The sequence below is a fragment of the Lonchura striata genome, chromosome 1 (assembly GCF_046129695.1).
Source record: "Lonchura striata isolate bLonStr1 chromosome 1, bLonStr1.mat, whole genome shotgun sequence".
NCBI lineage: Eukaryota > Metazoa > Chordata > Aves > Passeriformes > Estrildidae > Lonchura > Lonchura striata.
In genome coordinates, this window is record NC_134603.1 from 132,345,764 (window position 1) to 132,366,007 (window position 20,244).

Here is a 20,244-nt window from a genome sequence, read left to right on the forward strand (position 1 = left end):
ACATTGCTGATCTGTCTGGGTTTGGGACTGGTCCTAGAGCCACATGATCTCAGGAGACAGCATAAGGCTCATCACTCTGCACCCCACAGGGCAGCAGTGCTGCCAGACAGCTCTGAGCCAGGCTTACTACTCCTGGGACAACCAAACACCTATTGCTGAGCAGACCTTGTACAGAAACTTAGGAGCTAACTGTAGCTGATGCTGACTGTTAAATGCCATGAGACACACAGGTAAATCAGATGCACTGAAAGCTCTTTTTTGTAGTGTTTATTCCTTAGAGTGGTTTTCTCTTCCTAGCAGCTTTACTGCCCACAAAACTCTGGGTTGATTTTTAACAAATTAACTGGAAAACAGTTTTGAATACCTGCCAGGACTACTTGTGGTCTCCTCCAATCACTGTGGCATGCAGCAGAGTTAGTAACAGGCATTGCAAAGACTATTGGTGACCCAGTGTCACACCCCTACTTACGAAGGGCATTACAGGTGGAATTCAACCTTCACACAGGGGTGGATCAGATGGCTTGGACCACTCTCAGTGTTACCAGGCTTGTGTCATTGCCTCACAGACCACAGGATGCTGTTTGCTCAGGCATAAAACTGTGTTTGTGTTGACACAGAAGCACTTGTTTCTGCTTAGTTAGGGCCTGTTATAAAACCTTCTAATCTCACAACTTTCCCTCACTTCTAATCAGCTTCACCTCAGCTTTTACATAAATACACAATGAAGAAAGATTCATTTTCAAGCTCTGGCCAGGGACACCTGAAGTTTTCATTACTCATGTTATTAATGGAGATGCCCAGAAGTCTTCTGCTGGCACAAATTCGTTAATGTGCTTTTCCCTCCATGGCCTTGCCCTCTTGTTTCTGTACTCTTCCTACTCCTGCTACTGATGCCTGGTTCTGCAAGCTCTGAGCCTGTCTTCTGTAGCCAAAAGATGGGATCAATCCTTTGGAGACATGTCACACTTCCAAAAGCTTTTGATGATTTTTCAAGGCCACTGGATGGTCAGTTCACTTAAGGAAAAAAAATTAAATTGTAACACCCTCTTTATATTCCCAGGCTAAGAAGAACAACATCATCTCACATAGATGTTGTTTTGAATGGCAACATCTATGTAAGAACAGCTGAACGAACGGTAAAATTATTCACTGGTATGCCATAAACTGATTCAGACAGAAATTATGGAAATTATATTACAGTACTCACAGCTTCCTGAAACAGATGTTACCATCTTCTTCTTCTTCTCCAATGGATTGTTCTTGCCTTTTCCTTTGCAGCAGAATGATATTCCTCACCTCTGAGTATTGATCTTAAGGGAGAGGATGTGTCTTGACTTTAAATCTGAGCTGTAGTAGTCAGCAGAGAAGAAGTGGGTATCCTCCCAATTCTTCCCAGGAATAAACATATCCACTGCCTTAGGAAAGGAGAGTTTTGAAGGGAAAAGGTCTACCCTTACCAGGAGGCTGTTTCAGAAGAGGGCAGTTTCTTTCATAAGGCAGAAGAAGATTCCAGCAAAGCTGTTGACAATGAAAACTGTTTTTCAGCATTTTTTAAAGTATAATTAAAACTGGAAAGTGTGGGGGTTTTAAATAATGTAAACATTTGTAGGAGAATAACAATATATTGTTGTAAATTATGGTAAACTTTCACTTATGGAAGTATTTTTTTTTACTATGGATTAGTACAAAATAGTAGATTCAGAAGCAGTTATTCAGTTGGTCTTATTTTAATAGTGTATGAGTATGGAATACAGAATATAGATAATGGATCAATGTGTTGTCTTATAAGCATGTCTGAGAAGTGCTGATTGAATTCCCTGTTCTTTTCTGTGAAGTTTCTAACATATGCTAACTCTTTTTCAGTCAATAAAAGAGTGGAGGATCAACAGTGATAAAATAGTGTGGGATCAACATATTAAACAATATGATAGTAGTAATAATTCACCTTTAGACTTCACACCATGTCCACTGAAATCTGTGACAAGCTTCCTGTTGCCACCAGTGAATGGTGGACAAAGACAAAATGGCTGGAGTTGCTGATCTGTAGAAGAGACACACACACTCCTAAAGGTCTCTAGAAAACACAGGCAAACTAATTTTTAAGTCCTTCAGGGTACAAAAGCAGACAAGAGGTTGGCCTAATTCTGTTACCTGCCACGAGATCTGAAAGATGGCACTCATTGTGCAGGAGGAATTTAAAATCAAGAGCCACAGCTAGGAGAGGAAGAGAAGTATATGACTGACATTTATACCTTCAAGATATGTTGAATGTAAATAGTGTATGCACATATGGGCAACTTAAATGCACTGAACTGGCTGACAGTTCTGGCTTCAGCTCATCCTCCTTACTTAATTCAGTACAGCCCTTATACTGGAGAAGCTTGAGATCCAAACACCCCCAAGCAGAGGGAGGTCAGCTCTCATCCTTTCTGTTCAAGCCAGGTGAGACCAAAAGCCCCGATACACACTGCAGAAGTCTGGGTGCAGAGAGACCATTGTGCCTGAGGTATAAGTGTGTCCCTGTTCCACAAAGTGAGCAGTTTGTCCTTGCATCCCCAGCTACCAAGAGCCCCACTGAGATAAATGGGTTTTGCCCATGCCTGGAGAGAGAGGGACAGAACTCTTTAATGGCACACGACAGTGACTAGCCACAGTTTGTGCTCATTTCAACAGCTCAGGCTTTTTTAGAAAAGGATTAAGAGTGTCCAAACCCCAAACAATGTGAGAGCCTGCTTCAATACGCCTGGAAGATTATTCCAGCTGTTTGGGGCCGGGCACCTAAAAAAGCAAAGTTTGCCTCCCAGAGTTAATGGAGCTCCAGACACTTGGACATGAATAGCTTGGTTTACGCAGGGGGCAGACTGGTAGCTAGTGCTAGATAAAAGGATAAAAAACAGCACTGTAAATAAGAAGTGAACAATTATAAACCTTAGAAATACCCTTCAGAATACTCATAGCTGCTGTCTGTTGCTAGCTGCTGGATCTTTTGTTTTGCTTACAGTTTTCCATCCTTTTTTTTTTCTTTTTTTTTTTTTTTTTTCTTTTTTTTTTTCTTTCGAGAACAAACCCTGGCTGCATATACAGCACAGCCTGCTGCAGCCAGGACTGTAGGCCACAGGAAGAAGTGGTGCCTCTGGCTGCTGTTCTGGCAGCCTCCTGAGCCAGGGACAGGGAACCCGCAGGGACAGCATGTTCCTGCTGGCTGCACTGGAAGCTTCAAAACATGTTTATGTCGAGTCAGCAAGAACCGCCCAGACTGGTCATGCCACTGCTCTCTCTCCCTTTCCAGGCTATTCGAAGGAGCTGTGGCAAAGTCCAAGCCCACATTTAAGTCTATTTCAGGTGTTACCTGCAGTTGGATCCTGCCTGCCCAGAGTCACTTACCCACCATCTCAGCAATGCACCCAGGTCACCTGAAAGCGAAGGGCAGACAGGGCTGCCCCTCCAGCCTCTCCCTGCTCTGTGCTGGAAAGGGCAGCTCTCCCTGTGCTCAAGCGAGTTCCAGCAACGGGGCAGAACTCAGTGCCATTTGATACCAAACCCTTCCACACACACAGCACGGCCAGGCAAGAGCAGACAGTGTGTCCTGGTCAGCTAAAAAAGGAGTTCTCCTCCTTGAACTTCCATGGACAGGATGCACCCCCTGTCAAAGGCTTAAAGGGACACCAAGTGCATAACTCAAGTACTTCTCTGAAGCACGGAGCTGCTGTGTGGGGTGCCCTGCAAGAGGGGACCATGACACTGTAGCACAGCATGTCAAGTACTCGGTGGAGTTTCAATCAGATGGAAATTAAAGCAGGAGAAAGTTGGGATAAGGAGACCTCCAGCATTCAACTCTCTGCAGCTATGTCAGGGTCTCTTGGATGCCTCCATCCAAGAGTTGGGCTTGCCAATGCCTGTCTGCTTGGGACAGAGCTGTATATGCATCTGTTTGCCCATTGTTAAGGTTCCCTGAAGTGCGGGAGAAAATGTTTGGGTTTGCCTTAAACTTGCAGTCACTGGAGTGGAAAGCTGCTCTGCACAGGGGGGCTGCAGCCCACACTGGTGGCTTGTGCATCCTTGGTGCCAGGAGCAGGCCTTTGGGTGTGCCTGAGGGGGAAGAGCACACAGGAGCATTGTGACCAAATGGTGTCTTGTGTTCACGATAACATTGTCAGCTTCAAGTACCACAAGTCATAGTTCACAGCCCTCAAAATGCAGATTCAGGTTGCTAAGAAAACAATGTTTAATATTCTCATTTAACATTAGATTTCTTATTTTGTTTTCTAATTTGCTGTTGAACTTCACCTCCAAATGCGCATGGCAACTCACCCAGTATTGAGACACTCAGTATTCACCATGTAAAAATCTACTATATCAGTTTTAATTCTAATGCCAGTTCTTCCCTTTCTCACTCAGTTCTCCCCTCCCCCCCACACCATGTGGGTAGACTCAGCTCCTACCTCTCCTCTGCACAGCTCTCTGCCACATCTGCCTGCTTCCATCCACGGGGCTGACCTGCCTTGGCTGGGGAAGGGTGCAACCACTGCTCCAGCAGCACAAAAAGTAGTTGCCAGAGATAAACGGTTTCGTGAACAGAGGCTTCACTGATAGACTTCAGACCTTTAGAGCATCCTGTGCCATTAGAAGCCAAGGTCACTGGTTTGTATTTCCTCCCACATCACTGGAGGATGCAAAATTTGGTTTCATGAAAAGCTGGCAGATCAAGGATTCTCTGCCATGTTTCTGAATGCAGGGTAGAAATCTCCTGCTGTGCTGGCAGGCAAAATGTGTGAGCACAGCTTAACTCAGCAAGGCAAAGCCCAGAGCCTGCCCCACAAAATCCATCCAACATTTGAGTTTCATCCACCCACCATAGGAATGAGGAGCATTTGAGAAAAGATTTTGTTCCAGCAGATTGAGAAATGAGTAAGCTGCTGTGGGTAGGAAATTCAGATGTGGTGGAGGCACAAACCTGCAGAACCACAGGGGTGCAGAGGGGTAGTGGCTCTGCTGCCCTTGCTAGAAAAGGTTGCAGTGAAAGAGTTGCAGTGGTGGTTAGGCCCAATGTGATGTGCCAGAGGCTACATAGCCAGGAAGGGGAAGGGAAGAAATCAGTGAAATTCTGTGGATTTATGGTGAAGAAAAGGACAGGGCTGTGGAAGAAATGGACCCATATGATAAACTAAAGCCCAAATTTCCAGCAAGGTATGGTTCAGAGGCGCTGCCACCATGAGGTGTGCTCACCATGGATACAGGCTGACAGCGTGTCCTTGAGTTCAGGACAGCCATGCACCTCTCCCCAGCAGGGAACCTGGAAACAGTGAGATAGACTCACCTGAGACTTGGCTCAGCCATTGGGAGGTAAGTGTAATTCAGTGGACTCTGTTACCACTGAGTCTTTTGGGCCAGCTTTACTCTGAATGGATGTTAAAATACTTACATTACTTTTTGCCATGAAATGGCTTTGCCCTGACTGCAGTCATGCACTTTCCAGAATGCTGTGTGCTTTTAGCCAGCTCAGGCACTGCCCTTCAGCAATGTCTGTGTTTTCATACTCTATGAACCAATGACCATATATCAATAAGGCACACAATTCTGTCCCCTCTTTTATAGCATATTATAAAGTAGACTTTCTGTAAATATTCCTGCTCTTTTCTTCCTGCACTTTCTTCCTCAGACTTTAGAAATTACTTATCCTTACTTCATAACCAACTAGCAATATTATAAGGTTACCAGGAATGAGTTAAGATCCCTATCCTTGACCAGAGCTGTCTGGATGCAACCCCCTTCCTTCCCAAAAACAGCCAGCAAATTTATGGCTACACTGAGGCAGTGCAACTCCCCACTGACAATTACTGTTGACATAAAATACTTCAATGCTCAGCAGCCTGAGCAGCCACATCAATTGCACTGTTACAAAGCTTAAGCCTGGTGCAACTCGGGCTGACACCAGCATGCCCGGCTTGCAAGAGCAGAACTGGACAGTTTGTCAGTGGTATAAAAATCATCACATGCCCACTGTCCTCATTTCTAATGTCTTAACTGTAATTTAGCAGCACTCCATAGGATGCCTCTGCAAGGTGAAGGGCAACATACAGCTGCTACATGTTAAAAAACAAAGTTAACTGTGTATTAAAATCAAACAGGTCATTGGAATTATATCTATTGTCACTTCTACACTGTGTGTCCTATGAAGCTTAAGATATATTTGGAGAAAGAGCCAGAAACAAATTTCTGAGCAGCCAACAGATTTCATTTGACAGTTGCATCATACAGCAATCTTTTCTGACCCACTTGTTTGCTGTGCCAGAGGTCCCTGCCTTTCTACAAAGAGTGACTGTGCTAGATCTTTCCCCTGCTTTAATATAACTCTTTGGGAGGTTAAGATGTCAGACACTAGCTGGGCTTTGGCATCTCTGCTAACAGCATGTTCTGCACTCTCATTTAGAAGAGCAAACCATAGGGATTGCAGGGAAATTCTACTGGTATATCCTGAAAGTAAATGGAAATATTGCTGTGTCTGACCCATGTGTATCTTGAAGTGTTTCAGAAAAAAACAGCAGCCCTTCAAACCTTCCAGCACTGAAAACCTGACATGCCTCTTTGTCCTCTGAGAGTTTAATAAAGATATATAATAGCATAGACCACCCCAGATTGTTTCAATCTTCCCTTCCATCTCAAAGACTGAACTCTTGTATGTTTAATTTAAAGGTATTTGTCCCATGAGCAAAATCTGCTGCCAGAAGCATTAGAGGTTTTTCAAAGGACGTTCCTTAAATATGAATGAGCTGAGCCCCTGTGATCATTTTAATTGATCCAACAGTGCTTGCAGCTAAAAGTAAAGCTGCCACCTTTCATGTCAGACCAGACCTTTTCCCCTGCTGCCTAATATTTGTATTCCTGACATTTTACAAAAATAGTCAGTCTTGCTCAGCCTGGGAGATTTCTATAAATTCATGACCAGAGCAGTTAACTTGATTCTGTCAGGACTGGTATATAGGCTGTAAGATATTGCCCCATAGAAAGATTAAAAATTTTTTTCTTTTAAAGATGGTCAGCGGTTTTGAATAAATAAAATGTCATTGATGCCAAAACACTTACAGGCATAATGCCATCAGGACAGGCAGCAATACTGAAGAGATAAACCATCCAGGTTCTTTTAGACTTCTTGTCCTAGTATCTAAAAGCTGACCAAGTATGAACAGACTTTTAAAGATTTTGCAGGGAAATACAGTTCTGAACAGTGTTAGACTTCAGTTTCACCTACACACTCTCCACAGATAAACTATTGAAGTTTTCAGTCAAGCTCGACCCAGCAGACATCAGGGGCTAAATTTAAAATTATTGCAAGAGCACTTTACAAAGAGGATGCCCATATTTCCATGAACAGTTGCATTGAGCCCCAAATACATGCAGAGTGTCCCTATGGTCATAGAATGGGTAACTTTTGTCCACAATTCATATGGCTTAAGAACATCTCTTTATATACAACTTCTCAAAACCATGGACACCTAAAACCTTGCATCTAAAATGCAGAATCTCACTGTTATCCATTGAGAAGTCATTAAGGGAGCTCTGGGAAAGGGCTGCCAATGGGAATGGGAAAGGATCGTTCATTCTCTGCACCCATCTGTGCTTTAAATATTCTAATAGGCCATGGAATGCAGTGGAAATGTTTCAAACATGTCTACATCTCTACTAAGAAGCCAAAAGGCAAAAGGCAATTTATTTCACAGAGGACACCAAACAATACTGAAAACAATTTTCTGTCATTTTAGGTCATGACTGTGCTCAAACTTGTGGTGTAGAAGTGGAGTCATCCAATCTGATGTGGCTTTGAAAATACAAAAGCATGATCAGGAATTATATGACAGTATGAAATTTCAAGACATCTCACAGAATCACAGAATTGCAGAATATGCTGAGTTGGAAGGGACCCATAAGGACTGTTGAGTCCAGCTCCTGGCCCTTCATTGGACCATTTCCAAGAGTCACAAAAAGAACCTGAGGACATTGTCCAAACACTTCTTGAACTCTGTGAGTCTTGGTGTTGTGACCACTTCCCTGGGGAGCCTGTTCCAGTGCCCAAACACCCTTTGGGGGAAGAATATTTTTCTAATACCCAACTTAAATCTCCCTGACACTTCAAGTTATTCCCTTGAGTTCTGTCACTAGTGACCAGAGAAAAGAGATCCTTCCTCTCTCCCTCCTTTGTGCATCCCATGAATTTGATAAATGATGATCTTATTATCAGGTATTCCCACACCTCACATGAGCAACTCCATCCAGTGTGTGGGAATAGAGTACAGAAATAGAGGAAAAAATGTGCTAAAAAGGAACAAATACTAAGGTTTGCTTACTCTTGGTCTTTCTAACTTCAACAACAAAAGAAATTAAAGTGCATAATTTGGGTCTTTTTTTCTGTGATACTGATGTTCTCTAGTGTTTTTAATAGCTTGCAAATTCCTATGACTATAATCAGCCTGATCCCACTATGCTCCCTGTCAGATACCACAATGGCTATAATCTGGCACCTGCTTAGTACAAAGCTTGGAAGTGAGCCTGGGTGCCCACAGAATAAAAATTAAGTGTGTTCATTGCACAGGGAGAGGATCACAGGGAATTTAGGAACACTGGTGACAGCCTTTATTTTTCTCTCTCAGCAAGAGTGTCCTGGCTACGACAGGTCAGAAAACACTGTTATTGTTCTGCCTTAAACCTCCCTTTTCCAGATGCAGCATTTCAGAAAGAGCCAGTGTGAGGATGTGTTTCCAATAATATCAACTACCTCCATCTGTCTCTTCTGGCCTGCCCAGCTTGCCCCATTGTCAGACTGTTCAGAAAGCAACAAATATTTCTTGACTTGACCAGTTGGTAAATCTTCCTCGTGCCTGACTTAGAGATGCATCACCTAGAAAAGCAGTGGGCTTAAATAACCTATGCTTTTTCATCCTTCCAAATTCACTCGTTTTCTGCAGTGCAGAATCCGGTGGATCCCATTGACCAGGAAGTGTCTCAAGCAGATTTTTCTGTAGAAAACCTGTCTCAGATGCTGATTATTCTCTCTGATAGAGACATCTCTGCAACTGTATGGAAATCTCTCATTGGCTTAGTGAATTACAGGGACCTATATTACAACTTTATTCACATAAGAAAACATTTAGTCATGGTCTCTGTTCACTTTCAAATTCCTTATTGGAATGGGAAAACTGTTAAATAGCAATCTTCATTGCTGTCTAGTTAAATATAAACAGACTCATGAAGTGGATTCTTGTACACAATGCACAAGCTTTAATTAATGAAAACTGAGAGGAAAGCAAAGGGATTTGTAACACTAAACAATCTACACATTTCTTCAAATGCTGTTGTTGCTATTGTGTGAGACACAGAGACACTTGAACAGCTTGGCTGCTCTGGTTTGTCTGGGAAGAGCCTAGTGTGCTGTGGGCTGTCTTGCAAAGAGATAACAATAACAATTGGGACTGACAGCTTCACAGTCAGAGATGCAATGAGAAGTCAGGAGTTACTGGCTCCCAGTGGTGGGCCTGGCTTACCTCTCTTTTCACAGAGCCCAGAATTGTCAGAATCTAAAAACAAGTGGAACAGCCCAGATGGGTTGCATCAAACTGAAAAGGGAAGAAAATTAGGGTTTACCTGTAGGTCAGATCACATACTTGGCCTTGCTGTGGGATACTCGCTGTATGAATGCCACTGCTCTGCATTTCATCATCCTGGACTGAAGAAAGTAGCTTGGTTGGAAGTAAAGGAAACAAGTGCTTGCAGGTCCAATAGCACAGGAACTGCAAATCAGGGGGGCTGGCAGGTCTGTAACAGCACAGACAACACATCTTTATGTTGGAAACATCTTTTGGTTAATGTGGGATTCCTCTCACCTGCACCTAGCTACCAAAAATGAGGTGAACAGTACATGCTAGCAGGCTAGGTTCATTCTTTAGTCAACGAAGAGAAGGGTCATTCATATGCTTCCCAGATCACATCCAACATCATTCTGAGAGATACTATGGATGGGTACAAGTACAGCTATGCAGGTTTTGGGGGAAAGTTTTTTTACCTGCCTTTCTTGACACTGGGATATTAGTTTATCATTGGTCACAGTGAGAGCAGAAACAGAGATAGTATGAGCTCAAAGCTATCCAGGCTTGAGTATCAACACAAAAAAAATTCAGAGCTGCATGCTTCTATCTTATTTGCATAGTGTGGTTGATAAAAGAAAAAAAATATTACCATTAAAAAAGATCTTTATGACAAAACTTTATAAGAATCAGACAGGTAGTGAACAGTGGACTAACATTGAATTGAGAGTCAGTGCACAGGAAAACACAGAAACTACTGAAGACCTTTCTGTGGTCACAACCAAAGCAATTTGCCTATTTCGTTCTGGGAAATAATTTCTGTGACTTATTTTTTGACGTTATCCTTTCTTTTACTCCCCAGATGACAGCTGAAGAAAATCATAGTGAAACAATATCAAAGGTTTCTCAGTTTTAACCTAATGCTGTCTAGCAGGCAGTGGTATAAGTACTGAAGGAAGCAGCAGCATTGTTTAAGCTTGGCTGAACAAAGCAGTGTGTGTCCTGGGCATTTGGAGCGGAGGATTTTCCAGCTCTGCCTCCCCAGTGCAAACTGCATCCTGCAGCTCTGGTTTCTCAGTGCAGTGAAAGAGGAGAGCCAGTAAATGCCAGCCCAGCTTGCGGGCTGGCCAGCCAATGGACACACGCACAGGGCTGTGTCAGGATTGTGCCTGGATCTCTGGCACCCCACAGAGGCGTATGGATCCGAGAAGGGAGATGCCAGTGCCTGCTCTGTGTGTCTCAGTAGATGATTCCTTCTGGTTCCAGCAGCAAGTACTTCTTCATGGACAGAGGGATGGAGAGCAAGGGGACTTCTCGATGGCACCTTTCTGACAATACTGCCCGAATAGCACATCTGCATAAGTGCATCAGTGACCGTGGTGAATTGCTGCACACAGTGAACAAGGAGTCATAGAAATCCTGGTGCCGCTGTGAAATAAACCACAAGTGTGTTTTAGGGCAACCAGAATATTTGGAGTAAGGATTTTTTAATTAAAGGGATAACTATGTCAAAGCATGTCATTTGTCCCACAGTTTTGCCTTTTGACCATGTTTTCCTCTTTAATCTCTTACTTTTCATCTAAATTCTCCCTTGCATTTGCAGCTAACTCATCCTGTTCACAGAAATCTGACCCATGCAACAGAACCTAGAGGTACATAGTCATACCCATGAAATATGGCACTTTAAAAATATTTGCTGACTTAAATATAAACATGCATATTGAAAAATATGAAGGAACACCAATCACAGCCAGAATCTTTTCACTGGCTGAGTACAGGGACAGCTGAGTTCCTGCTGTATCAATTACAGGGAGTGCTCCAAAGGATAACATTGCAATTAAAATACCAATGAGTGATATGCTTTTGTCAAATGAGAGATATTAAGTGGGGAAGTCCCCATCCTCTGAGATGTTCTTCTCTTTCAAAAGTGTTCTTTCTAATGGTTTGGTATGGGTTATGCAAATAATAAGCCTGGATTTTACTCATATATAACTCATGGAGAGATTACCTCCAAGACATCCTCAGGTATGGCTGCTTTCCACTTAGATGTCGATTTGATGTGTTCATAGGAGTTGACAACTACCTCCACAGCTCTGGGGTGGGAATGACAGGCTTGCAGCACCTGCAGGCAGGATGCATGGAGAACATGAGTGCCACCAGGAAGCCAGGGCTAGCCTGGTGCTCAGCACTGCACAGCAGCAAACTGGGACAGGCACAGCCAAACAATTATGAGAAGATAATGCTGGAGATGCAAAAGACACGAGGCCCCTCCACACCACTCTGTGCAAGCACAGCAAGAAACCCCAGCCTCACCCCAGTTTAAGACCATACAGAAATGCTGGCTTAGATCTCCACAACAGTCTAGATAGGGTGGGTTTTATCACCCAAATCTAGAGATAGCTTGTTCATAGCTGAGTTGAGTGACTCAACACCAGGCAAAGCCATGCACAAAAATTCTTGCTTCAGCACATGCAGCTGAGGAACAGAAAAAAGTCCCATAATATGAATCAAAATCACATTGTTAAAGAAAAATTAAAAACATGACCAAGGGTCCCGACACAACTGTTCTGTCCAGTAATTGTAGCTCAACAGGGAAAAAACTCAGTCTATTGTCACTCATATGGAGGGCATAATATTGCATTCATCCAATTTTGTCTCATGCAGTCTCCAGGTTTCACAAACAAAATTGGAGAACATCCCTTTGGGATAAATATCCTACATTTTTACAGATAGGTAAATGATGGTTTGAAAGATAGACTGACTTCATGCAATAAGATGCAGGAAGAGGAGGCTTCACACCTTGCTCTCAAATACCCTCTAGGAGACTAAGCATTGTTCTGCTACAGACAGAGCCTGCTCATCCTGGGTTCAAGAGGGCACAATTAAAATTTTGACATTTTACTCAAAGGATTCTGGTTGCTTGGCTTGTTAAAAGTTTGCACATACAGTCTGCAAACTGTTGCATAGGGTACTGGATGAGAGAGTATAAGTCCTGACTTCAGCAAGCTTACTTGTCTGATATAACAACACTCTGTGTTGTGATATAGGTACTTCTGTCAGCATCTTGGGCTTTGCAGGTGTTTAAAAACTTTTCAAACTTTTCAGGAGGGATCTAGGGATCTTGAAATACTTTTTTTTTTTTTTTTTTTTTTTGGTCATCAGCTTTGATCCTAGGCCCAGCTCTTCTCCTTAATTCTCACATTTCCTGGGAATAATCCAAAGCTTTATTGAGATGCATTTAATTTTGAATAGATTTGAATAGGATTTTAAATGTCAGATGTGACAAACTGAATCAAGTAGTCTCATCTCTAATCTTTGGTGGAGACCACGAAATACATATTTCATATAGCCCAGTTAAACCTGTATGAAGCCAGGTTTGACAAAGGGATATGGTTTCTCTTAATGAGAAAGTGAATCTGCTCTGAAAAATTAGGCTGCAACCAGCATTTAGGGTTTGGCAAAAATTAGATGTTTCTGGTACAGACAACAGTAATTTCACTTCAGTTAAATGATACCACTCTTACAGTAGGTCATCTCACAATGTTTTGGGCATTCTGGGCCCAGACTGACAGGACTCCAGCAAATCCAGAGAGTTTGGATCTCTAGTCCCATTCCTGTTCAAGACACCACCCCTCTCCATACCCCTACTGTACAAAGACATCCTTAACCTTGTGGAATTGCAGAGGGTATATCCTAGCTGCTCCATGATTCAGTAGCAGCTGGTAGCAGATGTCTGGCTGAGCAGCTGGCCGCACAGATGTCACTTTTATGATATACTGTAAGGGTGCACAGCCATTGACATCCATGATGTTTGCTTCTGCTCCTGCCTCCAGCAGCATGTGCAGCAGGACATGATCACAGTTCCAGGCAGCTTTGTGGAGTGGTGATTTGAAATCCTCATCACGAGCATTCACTTCAGCTTTATAGTCGAGGAGCATCCGACAGATGAGGTGGTGGTCCTGGCTGTATATCTGATCCTTATAGTGAAGGGCCCAGTAGGCTGCACAGGCCAGGGGAGTCTCCATGTAGCCATTGAGAGCATCTACCTGTGCTCCCTGTTCCACGTAAAAGGCCACGAGCTCTGGGACACCCAAACGTGCAACGACGTGCAGAGGAGTCTCCTCGTCTTTGTTGTTTGTCCTTATGTTCACGTTTGCTCCTGCCGAAGAAAGATGACGGGGGAAAATGAAGGCAATGAAACACTCGTTTGGCCATCTCTCTGGATGGGCCCTTCTTCCTGAGGAAAAGGTCAGGGTGAATGAAAGGCACATGTGTAAATGCAAATAGCACGGATCCTGCATTAGTTAAGTCTCCAGGGAAGCTCTTAGAAACTTAAGGTTCCTGGATCCAGCTTCAGATGTGATTCGCTGGCCCCAAGGAAGACCTTATCTGAACATTCTATTTCAGAGCAGCATGCAAGCCCAAATTTACGCACAAAATGCTTTTTCCTATAAATTGAGAGCTGGCGGAGGAAGGAGAGCATTATTCCCACTCCGAGCGGCTCTGCTGTGCACGCCGAGAACGCTCCCTGCGGCGGGTCGGGATAACGGGACGCGCTCCGCCGGTCCCGGGGATGACGCCGCAGCGCCCCCTGCGGGCGGCGCGGGGCCCGCTCCCGCGGCAGCGCCCCCTGCGGGCGGCGGCCGGCCCTGCGCGGCGCTGCGGCGGCCGGGCGCAGCCGCGCTCCGCGGCCCCGAGGCGGCGCTGCAGCCCCGGCCGGGGGGCGGCAACCCAGCCAGGGGCACGAACTGCGAGGAGCTGGGCGGGTCCCAAGGGACACCACGGAGTGGAGATGGCAGGCGACAGACGCACCTTGGAAGCCTTGAGGCTGGGATATTAACTGGCTTCAGCTCTTGGGGGGTGCTGCTCTGTGAATGTGCACACCTGACAGGGTTTGCTCCGGACCTTCCCCCTTCCATTTGGAGTCTCAGCATTCAGCTCATACAGAAATCAGAGTTTGAACAGTGTTTTGGGAGGAAGGGTGGCTTTTAAAGTATTATAATGCTGGTGATGGGTGGGTGGAGAAAGCCTGCAGAATACATCCTTTCACTTGCATTCATCCTGTGCTGCATTTCATAAGAGTACATTTGACTTCTCAGCTTTTCTATGTTAGCAAATTCAGCTCCTGCTGTCAGGACTGTTTGATACAACTGGCAGCATTTATTTTCCTTTCTACCAAACAAAATAATATGTATCTTTCCAGCAGAAGAAAAGCAATGTTGTTATTCATTTGTGACTGCAAATTGCCTTGCCCATAAAGCATGGATTTTGCACTTGGGCTCTGCATCTCAGGAAAAGTTTTCAATAACAACACATGTAACAAAAGCAACCCAAAATCATTTGTATTGCCATGGCACAGTGTGAGCAATAGGGGAATCTCTCTGTAACTAAAGACTTGAACTGTGTTTTACTGTGTCCTGTGTCAGTACCCTTCTGTTCAGGAAATAGTGTGTGACAAATATATTTATGGAAGAATTACATCTATTCATAGCCTCATTTGTTGCAGATGAGCAGCAGCATAATGTACCTTACTTTGGGAAAACAAAAATATTATATAATACCCTTTTATTCTACCAGGCATGAATTTGGCTGCATCCATGACAAATGAAAAGATGGTAAGGAAAACTGCATCCAAATTTTCAAGGCCAGATCTCAAAAATCAAGTGGTTGGAAAAACTTTACTCAGGTCCAGGAAATGTGGAAAAGAAAGAAGATGAGGGGTGCCCTTTCATGTGAAAATAGTAAACCTAGATGAAAAAGATGGAAAAATCCCCCAAGAGAAACAGAACTCCCTGATTCAGAGGAGCTCTGCTGCTGATGGGCTGATTGGGCAGTGGACAGGAGGTACTGAAATGGGAAACAATCTTGGAGTGTTTCCAGTGGCTAGGGAAAGGGAAAGATGGATGTGGTGAGGAAACAGAATGGGAGAATCTTCCTCTGATCAAAGAGATGAGGACAAGGAGCCTGAGATGAAGACATGAGTCACCTGTGGATGGAAGGGATAAATATACATCTACATTGAGAAATTGCCTCCTAAGAGGAATCCTAGACCATGCCCACCATCTTTGCCCATGCCATGAGAGATGCTCCAGAGCTTCACCTTACCTCTCCAGAGCAGCTGCTGGGCACAAGGCATGGAGGTTCGTGTGGTACAGAAGTGCAAGGGCGCCTGCCCGCTCATTGAAAAGCAGTTCAGCTTAGCTCCGTGGTTGCAAAGGATCTTGAGACACTCAACATTTGCCATTTCACAGGCTATGTGGATTGCAGCTTTACCATTGGGCCGGCAGTTGATTGTAGCCTTGTGATTGAGGAGGACCAAAAGACTCTCCAGATGCCCATACATGACAGCTAGATGAAGTCCAGTTGCCCAGGATATTTTTAATTTGTAGCTGGGAAGCCAGTACCCTGTACAAGGTGAGAATGTGTTACCAACCTTGGCAAAGACTTTTCTTAGGACTATCCACCTACTGAGAATAATTGAAGGGGAAGAAAGGGTTGGAGTTTAAATGTAATTTACTGTAATTTCACCAGCATAGTGCACACAAAGTTCTCTCAAGTGCAACTTCATTTTCATTAAGCACTGTTACTATGTGTGCTGAATATCCTGCCTTTTGGAGAGACAATTCCCATGTAGTTGTATTCTGAAATAAGCTATTAGACTTTTTTGTGACTGGTATAGGTCAAACAAAATGACAAAAAAAAAAACTTAGAGAAGCTTTTTTTCTCTACGTGGGGGAATGTGGAGGAAGTGGGATCTCTAGCCTGCCAATAGCTGAACAAAGGTGGCATTGGAATAAAACTACAGCATTTACTTAGGACAGTGACTCAACAGACAGCTCATCCTACTGTTTGTGCATGGGAGATGGCAGATCTTGCATGCCGGCGGCTGGATTCAGACCTCCAGGGATGGATTACACATAGATGACCCTGGCAGCATACCCCAGCTACTGCCCTAAGGAGCACAGAGTGAGGAGATTGGATGCTGATGTAAATTATGCTGAAGAGATAAACAGAAGCAGTGACACTTTAGCATGAAATTTGGCTGCAAAATGTTTGCATTTTTCTCAGAAAATGTCACAATCATTTTTTTCCTTTTTTATTTACAAACAGGTGTAAGGCCAAATAACACATAAATACTTGTTTGCAGAGTAGGGCTATATGCTTAATGACTGCACAGGTACAGTCTCAGAAGTGATTACTATAATCACTGTTTAGAAAAGTAAAGCATCATAATAATGTGCAGAAGGGCAAGAGAGGTCTAAATTTTTTTTTTAATATATATACAAAACCTGCATCTTAGCTAGAATGTTACTATAAAATTCTCTGAGTTTGATTTATCGATTTCTCCTTGGACAACTGCCTGGCTGAAATCTATTATCATGTAAAAAACACAGAAAGAAAATATTAGACATGTATAGTGAGATCAGATGAATTAAAATCTCCCATTTTAGTCTCTGATTTTATGCAGTTTCTCAACATTAATGTCATATATATACATTTTTTTACAGTATTCATGAGGAACAAGCAGGAAGGAAACAAACTGCTGGTAGCAAGGAGAAATCAATTAAAAATTTTCTTCACTCCTAGATAAATTACAAGTATATTTTCAGATAGGGGCAAGAAGCTGCAGACCATGTAATCTACTCCAGGACCAAATTTTTGGGGCTACAAACCCAGTCCTCAAGGAACCCACACTGTAAATGGCAGGAGCAGCAGCCCTGAGGCCCCGAGTGCCCGAGCAGGGTGACAGCCTCCTCTGAGGACACTCAACCTGCTGACTGTGCAGGTTACACTGGCAGCTCTGTTAGGGCAACCTCCTCATCATATCCCCTAAAGCAGGCACAGAAAAGGTGGGCTATATCCCAAAGTCTCTGCAAATAGCAGAGCAAGCTTCTTAAATCCCCTCCCCATCCAACTGCACGTGCAGTGTTCCCCCTTGTTACCAGTGAACTGACTTCAGGCTTATACCACATGGGGCTGGGTCTTCCATTTATGGCCAGATATTAGCCATAAATTATACACTAACAGCAGGAAAGTTATACTTAAAAGCCAAGTTATCACTTTTTATAGCCATAATTTTCCTGCCTGAGCACACAATATATTTCTGTTGCCTGTGCTACTTGCAGGTGAGTTGGACTCAGACATTCCCAGGGAGCATCTCCCATGTCCTCTGCCCAAACCTGCCAAGATCTCTGAGCTCAGAGGGATGGGGACAGACCCTGAGCAGGAAGCAGATGTGGGCTCCATGGGAGACCTCATTCAGCTTACCTGTTTCTTTGGCTAGTATCATAAAGGAGCCATAAAGAACATAAAGGTACAAGAAAAATCAGCATCTTTGAAAGTTCTCAGCCTCTTTGAAAGAGAAGAAGAAAAGTCACCCTGTCACCCATGACATCTCTTTTCCACTTCATCACAAAGGGCTTGGCAAAGCTCAGACTGTCAGAATGGTGGCGTAGTGAATTTTTCTCCCCTCTTCATCCTCAAGGAAATCCCCCTTTCATATCACAGTTATCTATCATTCAGAACAAAAGTAAAATTAACATAAGAATTGATTGAGGTGCTTCCTGCCTTTCAGACAAAGTGAATACAAAATTGTATTCAATAAGCCATAAGATTTAGGCCATAAAAAGTACATTTTCCTCTCTACTTCTTGGAAAACAAAGAGAATTCTTCAAAAGAGACTAGTTAATGATTTTAATCAAATGATCAGTGATTAAAAATCTATTCATTAATCCTGTTGTCTCAAACCACAACTAGATTGTGTTTTGGCCTGCTGTGGACAGAAGATGTATTTTAAGATAAATTCAGCACAGTGTGGCTTAGTTCATACACTGTCCCCAAGGGAAGTACATCATGACTGCACCATTCTTGCTCTTAAAAAATCAAAAGAGCAAGAACTAATTATTAAATAAGGAGTAAACACAGAAAAAGAGAAGAGGTGAGATAGTCCTTTCTTTTTGCCACAGAAGAGAAAGTGCATTTGCTGTGCTGCTGCTACTGGAGGTGTTTATCTCCACATATGATTAACTTCTGGCAGGGACTGATCGTTACTGCTTTCTAAATACACAGGACATGTCTGTTAGCAAGTAGGTCATGAATCATGTTGATTTTAGCAAAGAGCAAACTTGGTTTATTGCTTTAAATGGTAAGGTTTTGGAAGTTATTTGAGTGTCTGGCTGGGAAATGGTTTGGGTTTTCTACAGTCCAAAAGAGATGTTGTGTTGATTATTCTGGTTATTTTTTTCCAGATTATTTTTCTGTTTTGATAAACTACCACATCCTCACTTTCTGTCATTTGGAAAAATAAACCTTCTCCCATCCAGCAACATCCAAGGTTCATAGGATTTCCATAGTTCTCCTCAGCTAGGGAGAATCCACTTTACTTCCTTTAAAAATGGAAGACCAAATATTTCATGTTTCTAGATAGTCTGTACATGTGAATGGGTTCATGCAAGAAATGTATACACCCCATTTATACACCTGCATGTGTCTATTCTGGGCTTTACAGTTCTCTGAGTGGAAATGGCAAATGACTCCTGTTTCTGGAGCCTCCTGCAGCTGCAGCACAGAGGCTCAGGCTGGGATCTGCCTGTCCTTCACCAAGCCCACACAGCTGATAAGCTCCCCTACTACAGTGGCCCTGACCATGTGAGCCTGCAAGAACAGAACTGCCTGTGGGTCAGCTTATGCTGCAGCTTCCGAAGGGATAAACGGCCACAGTTCCTTGAAAATCACTCAAAACCCTCTACTTCCTGTCTGGTGATGCTGCCACATTTACCTTGTTTGTAGGATGCCAGAATCAGGTTTTCATCTTCCACTTCAAACACTGTGTCCACGTCTATTTTCTTTTGGCTCAAGAGCTCTTCCAGCTTTTCAAAGTTATTGGACTTCAGGGCTTCAAGAAAAGCTTTTTTCACCAACTTTGCAGCTGCAGCTCGTGTAATTTTCCCCTCTGTGTTCTCTCCCTCTTTGTATGTCTCCTCCAAATCCATTTCCAAAAGTATCTGTTTGTGCTGTAAAGAGTGGCACACTGAGGTCCCTATAGCACAGTTGCATGCTGAAGTTTCTGAAGACCAGAAGGTAATTTTATCACTCAGTCATGCTGATCTGCTTGTTCTATTTATATGAGGAGCATTTCAGGCATCGAAATGCCGCTCTTAGATATCACCACGCTCTTTTGATGAAAGCGAGGACAGACACACTAGCAATTAAAACAAAATAAGATTTACCTCCATGGGCTTCATACACATTAAACTTCATTAACCACTGATTACCTTCTGGTGCTGCCCATACGCTTGTATTAAAGGAACTAGTCCTGGGTGTTGTTTCTCAGCTGGAGAAGCACCCACACTTCTTTCATACTTGCCATGGCTGATTTATTGGCTGCAATGGGATGAGGTGCTCTGCCCACAGATGCTTTTTAACTAGCGCAATTCAGGGAAAAAAAAAAAATCTAAAAAATCTCCAGGGCACTCTTCATGTGAGAGGTAACCCACTCTTCTCCAGGACAACATTCTGCTTGCTGGTGCTGAGTTCAGGGGCAGCAAGCAATGCTCCTTGGAAGGAGAAATGCTGGGACAAAGGGGCTGCAAGGCTGTACAGCCATGTTAGGGGGTGGGGGATCTCATACACCATAGGCAGTTTGTGTGTGAATTAACTCATCTACAAG

At 43.4% G+C, this 20,244-nt stretch overlaps 1 protein-coding gene and 1 long non-coding RNA gene across 2 annotated transcripts; both read right to left on the reverse strand.

Moving 5' to 3' along the window:
* Positions 1 to 998: 998 nt before the first annotated feature.
* Positions 999 to 3,461, reverse strand: LOC110474686 (uncharacterized). Its single transcript, XR_002466145.1, has 3 exons — positions 3,385 to 3,461; positions 1,208 to 1,518; positions 999 to 1,014 (listed from the first exon to the last, which is right to left on the reverse strand). It is a non-coding gene; the product is annotated as an uncharacterized LOC110474686 (long non-coding RNA).
* Positions 3,462 to 9,246: 5,785 nt separating this feature from the next.
* ASB4 (ankyrin repeat and SOCS box containing 4) lies at positions 9,247 to 19,654 on the reverse strand. The gene is made up of 5 exons (XM_021538297.2): positions 19,354 to 19,654; positions 15,681 to 15,980; positions 13,244 to 13,734; positions 11,584 to 11,697; positions 9,247 to 11,003 (listed from the first exon to the last, which is right to left on the reverse strand). Exons 1-5 carry the CDS (start codon positions 19,565 to 19,567, stop codon positions 10,815 to 10,817), a joined length of 1,308 nt encoding a protein of 435 aa, XP_021393972.1. The 5' UTR covers positions 19,568 to 19,654; the 3' UTR covers positions 9,247 to 10,814.
* Positions 19,655 to 20,244: the final 590 nt, after the last annotated feature.

Coding starts and splice junctions, on each gene's coding strand:
- ASB4 (XM_021538297.2), bottom strand. CDS start 19,567: ATGGATTTGGAGGAGACATACAAAGAGGGAGAGAACACAGAGGGGAAA. Junction 15,981..19,353: donor TCTGGCATCCTACAAACAAG/GTAAATGTGGCA, acceptor CACCTTGTACAG/GGTACTGGCTTCCCAGCTAC. Junction 11,698..13,243: donor ACCCTCTGCAATTCCACAAG/GTTAAGGATGTC, acceptor TCCTGCCTGCAG/GTGCTGCAAGCCTGTCATTC.